The 6,917-nt window shown below is 57.0% G+C and overlaps 1 protein-coding gene across 3 annotated transcripts; it reads right to left on the bottom strand.

The window, feature by feature from the left end:
• Nucleotides 1-1,085: 1,085 nt before the first annotated feature.
• SP5 (Sp5 transcription factor) lies at nucleotides 1,086-6,426 on the bottom strand. 3 transcript variants are annotated; one of them, XM_073218708.1, is made up of 2 exons: nucleotides 4,219-6,426; nucleotides 1,086-2,772 (listed from the first exon to the last, which is right to left on the bottom strand). In XM_073218708.1, exon 2 carries the CDS (start codon nucleotides 2,593-2,595, stop codon nucleotides 1,630-1,632), a length of 966 nt encoding a protein of 321 aa, XP_073074809.1. In that variant the 5' UTR covers nucleotides 2,596-2,772; nucleotides 4,219-6,426; the 3' UTR covers nucleotides 1,086-1,629. The 3 variants fall into 3 exon arrangements, with proteins under 3 accessions (XP_073074809.1, XP_036878884.1, XP_036878885.1); XM_037022989.2 differs by lacking the exon at nucleotides 4,219-6,426 and adding an exon at nucleotides 3,481-4,210; XM_037022990.2 differs by lacking the exon at nucleotides 4,219-6,426 and adding an exon at nucleotides 3,019-4,210.
• Between the last annotated feature and the right edge of the window lie 491 nt (nucleotides 6,427-6,917).

Below are 6,917 nucleotides of genomic sequence, written 5' to 3' on the forward strand. Positions count from 1 at the left end.
TTGTTTACATTTTACTTAATACAGTAAGTCTCAAGTACAACTCTCCCAGCTTTAAGACCTTACCCTTCAATATGGCTTCAAAGAAAAGGAAGGTAACAGCAGTTTGTAAACTGTGAAATCTTATCAATTTTTTATTCATTTCTACTACCATGAGAAGATTATTCAGTTCCACTGAAATTTGGCATAAATTATACCATATTAACATATTAACAAAATTTAAAACATTTTCTGTTCTTTGCTAATTTTAAATCAGAAAATTAGGATTTAAGTTTCAGGCTTAAAAACTCAAATATTAGAACATCTAGGAGCCAGCTGAGTTGAGACACTTGAAAAAAAGAACACTTGAAAACTTCAAATTTTAGAGACAGGCAAGAAATGAAGATATGTGAGTATTCCTGGCTCCTCCCTGAGAAAATCCTAGTCTACTTCAATGATTAAGAAAGTAAAATCCCAAGATACAAAATGAAACTAACCTTCCAGGTCTGGCCACGAATCCCTAAGTGGCTATTGTGAAGCAAGATTTAGGATTTCCAAAGCAAAATGATTAAGAAGAAAACAAGCAACACAGTGCTGTACATCATGAGGGGGCTGAGATACAGGACCGACGCTTCTTCCCTGGGCAAAGACCAACCTGAACAAGGGCCCCCCGTTTCTCTGTAACTCTCCCAAGTCTCATCTGTGAACAGATCCTGGAGTCTCTGGCATCCCTCCAGACACAACCAGCAACCGGGAGGAAGCACAGCTCGAGGGAGTCTTCTGCCCCGGAGAATACCAAATAGAAAGCACAGGTAAATCGCCAGATAAAAAGAATTTACTGTCAACAGGCACCAAACTTTTAAGAGACGCTAGAAAGTGTCTGGTCAAGTCCTGAGGCCGCTTGAGAAACTCAAAGTGTAGCTGGAAAACCTTGCCCTACCTGCCCTCTGTACCACAAAACTGACCCCGCCCTACTTCATCCATGTACCCAGCACGCTTGCCAGAGGACCTTCCAAACTAAAGCAGCTTCTGACACAGGAACGGTCTTGCCAATGAAACCTGACCGCTTTGTAAAGCTCCCCCAGAAGAAAAGATCAAACGAGACCGGCTCAGCCGGGTCTTCCCGAGATGACCCCGGAATTAACTTAGTTTATTTTCACACTGCAACTGATTGCTTTACAGAGACATTTCATGCTGTAGCTCTGCATGGAGCTAAAGACAAAGGTAACATTTTATTAATGTTACAGTTTTTATAATTAATCTTTAACAAAGCTATTAAATAATCTGTACAAAGCCAGGCCCGGTCCTAGCAAAAAACAACAAAAACCCGAGCACTATTTCAAATTCCCCGAGGTTCCTTCGTTTTAACGCATTTCCTATATACAATGCCAGCACGGGGTGGTTCCCCCAAAATGTAGTTCTCCCAGACGATGGGAATGGTTCAGGGCTTCAAACCGCCTTTGAGTGACACAGAGCTCTACCTGTCCCTGGCCAGGGAAGCTTGGGAGCCTGGCGTCGCTTTGGTAGGTGGGCAGAGGAAAGGCAAACGGTCCCTGTCGGGTGTCCTCTACCAGATACTCACAGGCCCCCAGAACCTCCCAGAAGAGGTGCTAGGGACTTCAAAGCGTGAGAGACCTAGTCACCCTGGTGGGCTCACAGGTCCCTCGGGTCCTCCCGCTTGACCCCGGCCTCAGCAACTTTGAGCTTCTTATTCTGGTGCGTCTTGACGTGCTTGGCGAGGTGGTCGCTGCGCATGAAGCGCTTGCCACACTCTGGGCAGGCAAAGCGCTTCTCACCGGTGTGAGTCCGCAGGTGCCGCTGCAGCTCATCTGAGCGCGTGAAGCTTTTGCCGCAGAAGAGCCAGTTGCACACAAAGGGCCGCTCGCCCGTGTGCCAGCGAAGGTGCGCCTTCAGGTGCGATGTCTTGCCGTACACCTTGCCGCAGCCTGGCACGTGACATACGTGCTGCTTCTTCTTACCTGGCTCTGCCTCCGGGGCGCCGCCCGCCGCCTGGCAGTTGGGGCACCTGCAGCGGCGGCACCTCCTGGCCGTGGCCGCCAGGGGGGCCTTGGTCTGCAGCAGCGCAGCGATCTGGCTCTGGTACTGCGCGAAGTCCGACGGGCCCAACACCAGGCCCCGCTGCAGGGCGGCGGCGGCGGCGGCGGCGGCAGCCGCCGAGGCGGGGAAGCGGGGCGCGTGGGAGCCACCAGCACAGGCGCCGGAGAGGCTGCCCCCCCGAACCCCAGAGGTTCCCGGACCGGTGCCCGCCTGCGGGATACTCCACCACGGGAGGTCGTCCGGGGCCGGGTTAGGGGACAGCTGGTGACACGTGGGCGGCGGTGGAGGCGGAGGTGGGGGCAGCAAGTGGGAGTAGCCAGGCGGTAGCGTGGCCTGTGCCGCGTAGGGTACGTAGGCAGGTGTGCAGCTGGCGGGCAACGCCGCCATGCTCGAGGGCAGCATCTTGACCGGTGAGAACTCGTAGGGGTACGAGGAGTCAGCAGGGGGTGTGAGCGGCAGCTCGTGCGCCGCCCCAAAAGACGGCTGCAGGTGTGTTTTCTGCGGCGTCAACCCCAGGCTGGAGTGCGGGGGCGGCAGCGCGCCGGGAGAATGAGTGGGCATGTCTGCGGTCCAAGGGTGAAAGAGCCTGGAGGGCGAGCCCAGCGCGGGGTCGTAGGGCACCTGCAGGAAGTCCGGGGGCGCCGCAGCTCCCTGCTGGCCGATGCGGCTACAGGTGGCGGCTAGCAGCGCCAGGGGCGAGTGTTTTCCCAGGTCCGGGGAGGCGCTGGGGGTGCGGTCCTGCATGGGCGGCGGCGGGGGAGGGCGGAAAAGAGACACCAGGTTAGTGCTGCGAGTGCAGTCTCCCGGCCGGCCCGCCACCCCCACACCAGTTATAATACCGCAGCTCCTCCCTCAGTCCGTGGGTCCCTCCCCTGCCACCGCACCCCACGCACGCACCCACTAGCCCGGGAAACTTTTGGTGCCTGCGCTACCTGAACATACAGCGCGCGAGCGCTTCCTGTTAAAGTACTTGAAAAGGGATACCTTCCAGCCTCAGAGGAAGCAAGCACAAAGTAGGAGAGGACAGGGATTCGACGGGCCTTCTCCGGCTCCGCGGTCAGGACAGGTTTGGAAACACCCACAACCCGGCTGCCCAGCCGCCTTCCCTCCCATCTCTCAAGCTCCCATTTCCGCGGTCGTCTAGCGCTCTTCCCTGCTGGTCCCAGGCTGAAATTAGCAGGAGGGCCCAGCAGTGAGCGCGCAGGCCCTGTTGTAAGCCAGACGCGGGAGTCCGAAAAGCTCCCGAATCTGCGCGTCCTAACTCCCAAAGGCCACACTCTTGACACCAGGTTAGGTGTGAAGTTGGCTTGGGCACCCCGAGGTCTGACTGCAGAAGCATCCACCGACCCAGGATCTCTTAGAGATTTAGGGCGCACAGAGTACCAGGAGAGATCCGGACACGACCGTTGCCGCATTTCCCTCGCCCCCTCCGAGCCCAGCTCTGACCTGAAGGAAGGCCTGCAACGAGTCGTTCCGGAGGACAGCCACGGCGGCCATGGCTACAGCTTTCTGGCCCTTGGCTGCGGAGCTGGGCGCTGCCGAGGCATGGAGACCCGAAGACGAGGGCGAACAGCCACCCGGCGTCCCTCCCCGGCGCCCCCTCCGCGCGCCGAGGCCCTCCCCGCCTGTGTCCCTTGCCGCACCCCGCTTGCTCGCTCCGCGCGCGGTCTGAGCGCTTCAGGATCACCTCCAAGAATTTGATAAGGACTTTGCTGGGCCGCCAGCCAGTCAGAGGGAAGATTTATGGCTTTGAAGTTTGCCGCTACCCAATCATCAAAGAATAGCGGCTCTTTCAGAAGCGAAAGCAAATCCTTTGAATCCACAAAGCTCCTATGGTGTGTTTGTTGGTCTGGATAAAAGAACTGATTATTAGGGGGGATGGGAAGGGAGGAGATAAAGGCGGGACAATTAATGAAGTAATCACTATGTGGGAAATGTATATACACAAATAATTGGATTTTCCTGATCAAAGGGTGCCTTGCCGCCTGGAGACCCGCGCTTAGCTTGCTTGAGACACTCGATCTCCGTCTTCCCCCACTCCCACTTGCAATTAAAGATTTGCACCGAGGCAGCTCCCAAAGTGACAAAGTGTCTTTGTTATCTCCAGAGAAATCTGCCTTTAGCTTCCAGGCGCGAGACTCTGCGACGAAGATGAGGGTAATTGTCACTTCCCCTGGCACTTACCCGGTACCGGGATAGCACAGGCACTGGCCTACGCACACCGCGGGCCCAAGGGACTTCCCGGGGCGGGGCGGGAGACACACAGAGCCCGAAGGCCGCGCGCCCCGCTCCCGCCGCCTGCCGCGCCTAGCCTCTCCGCGGTGGAGCCGCGGGCAGGGCGGCGACCCGGGCCGCCGCCCAGGGCGAGGGTGGGTGGCGGGCACGCTCCGGGGCTGTCTCTCCGACGAGCGTCTGGGGCTCTCTAGTGACGTTGCTGCTGGCGACCTGGAAGTTTTCTTGGGCCACAAGTTTTGCGAATAGTGAGACGGGAAATGCACCCGAGCCGCGCTTACCCCCAAAGCTACGCTTGGCAGGACGCCCAGAACAGCTCACAATATACACCCGAGGGAAAAACGTATTCTGTCTCCGGCAGAAGTCCTGGAGGACGCTGTGGAGGGCACGGCAGGCGGCTGACCGCTCCTAGGCTCCACCGAGGGTTCCCAGCCGTGAGAGCGGGCAGCTTCTCCCCGCAAGCCCGCCACGCCGCTCTGACCTATCAGGAGACTACTCGAAAAGTAAGGGGCGGCCGAGGAAGCCTTTTGTTGTTGGACAAACCACAAGCAGTAATAGGGAGGCCCTCCAACCGTAAAGTCAATGAAAACGGTTGTTCTTGTCATCCTTGGAAAGAAAAGAAAGTTCGGGCACAGGCCGTATGCCTCGGGCCAGGGAAATGCTCACCCTAAACATTCGCTGGCCTGCCATGCACAGCCAAGGAGGGATAACCAGCCACCTGCCTCTGGCCACAGCGCAAGGCGCGTCTTGTCGGGGCCGTGCGGACACAGGGATTGCGGGGAGAGGAAGCAGGAGGCGGGAGGGGAGCCGCCGGGTCCCGCTGGCACTGGAGGGGAGATTAGAGGCCCGGAATGGCCGCAGCGGCCTCCTGCTGGGGGACCTGGCTCACGTGACCGCGCCACGGAGTGGCGGCCTGAGCTCGGCGCCCCGCGATCGGCGTCCGGCCTCTACGCGGACTCAGTCTCCTCCCTACGACGCCGCCCGCAGTGCAGGATCCTCCGAGCCATCTCGCGCTGCGCCCTCTGCGCATGGTCCTCCCGGGGATCGCACGGAGACTGGGACTGACGTGAGAGGACGGACTGGGTGGTCCAACTCGCCTTGGGGGCGAGCGGTTAGCCCAACTCCAGCAGGCTTCTGATTCGGAGTCTGGGCTGTATACTGAAGACCTCTGCATTCCCATTGGGGGCTGGGACACTATCCCGCCAGACCCACATCTCCGCATGCCGAGGGCCCGCCAGCAAAGTAAAGACATCTTGTTGAAGACCAATGGGCCGCACGCGGACAAAATGCTATGAACACTTTCGCTCCGCTCTCCCCAGCAGGGTGTCACCCAGGGAAGGTGACCAGAGCAGTGACTGCGCGGCTCGCCTGCCGCTGTCGAGCTGCTTAAGATGGGGTTCGGATCCTCTGGGAGTGGGTAAAGGGAGAGGACATAAGAGTTTTGCTCTGAGGCCCAGCGGACCTGCCCCTTGTCTACGCCCCGTCAAGGCGTCGAGTCCCTGAGGAGTCCAGAATCCGCAGGAGCCCTTTCCCGGATGCCAGTCGACGGCAGGGAGTCCCGAGGCGCGCACACCCGCAAAGGCACACGTCTGTGGAAACTAATTTAGTTCCCTAGCCTGTTTCTTCTCGGGCTCCTTTGAGCTCTTCGAACTCCGGCAGGCGGGCCGGGTTGGGCCAAGTAGGATGGAAGGAAATCTCATTTGCTGAATTTGTTCGCTTTGTTAACAAAAAGGAAAGAAAAGCCAATTGACATCTCCTTAGTTGTAGGAGATAACCCTTCCCCCACAATGCTCCCATTAGTCCATTAAACCGCCATCAGTGGCCAAGAGGGCGAAAAGAGTGTGTGTTGGTCGTTAAGAGTTCGAACTCTGAAAATCTGAAGTCAGATTTTCTAGTTGCCACTTTCTGGTTGGTAACCCCGGCAAGCGAGTTGCTCAACCTCTTTATGCCTCAGGCTCCCAGTGGCAGTGGGGGTTAGAGCAGTGCTGACCATGTAGTGCGCTTGTAGGCTTAGAAGGTAATTATGCAAAGTCTTTAGAACAATGAATAGCGGCCCACAGTAGGGCCTCTCTTGGATGTCCTAAATCCTTGCTCTGGGCCGCACCTCCATTTGTGAAAATCCTTCATGATTACAGCCCTCCTAGGCGCGAGTTGAAGTTTGGAGGGACACTTTTGCGCTCTGCTGTTTAGCTTCCCACCCTTTGCACTCGGGGCTCCTGAAAAACTTAATCTTAATAAAGTAATGTAAAAAATGCAATGTTGGAAGATCAAAGTACAATATTTATTTTAGAAATTTGTTGCAATCACCGCGAGATACAGGTATCAAGGCCAAATGTCAGTTCCGTTATACAAAGCCCCTCGCCCGGGAAGAGCGTGTGCTTGCTCTGCCACAATATAAAGAAACATCAAAGACCAAGCGCTCAGCAAAAAGTGCGCAGCCGGGAGGCAGGCAGTGAGTCCGGGAGGGCCGGGCGCGCCCCAGGCAGCGCGGGGGGCTGAGGGGGCGGGGGTCAGTTCAAAGAAACCGCTGGGGCGCGAGTTCACAGGAGGGAAGATTTAACGGGCTTTCTTTTGTTGGTGAGTGTGTTTATGCATCGAGGACACAGGAACTCCTCTGTCGTCTAGTCGCCCGGGGGCGGAGGTGTGGGGTG

The sequence above is a fragment of the Manis javanica genome, chromosome 12, assembly GCF_040802235.1.
Source record: "Manis javanica isolate MJ-LG chromosome 12, MJ_LKY, whole genome shotgun sequence".
NCBI classification, from domain to species: Eukaryota; Metazoa; Chordata; class Mammalia; order Pholidota; family Manidae; genus Manis; species Manis javanica.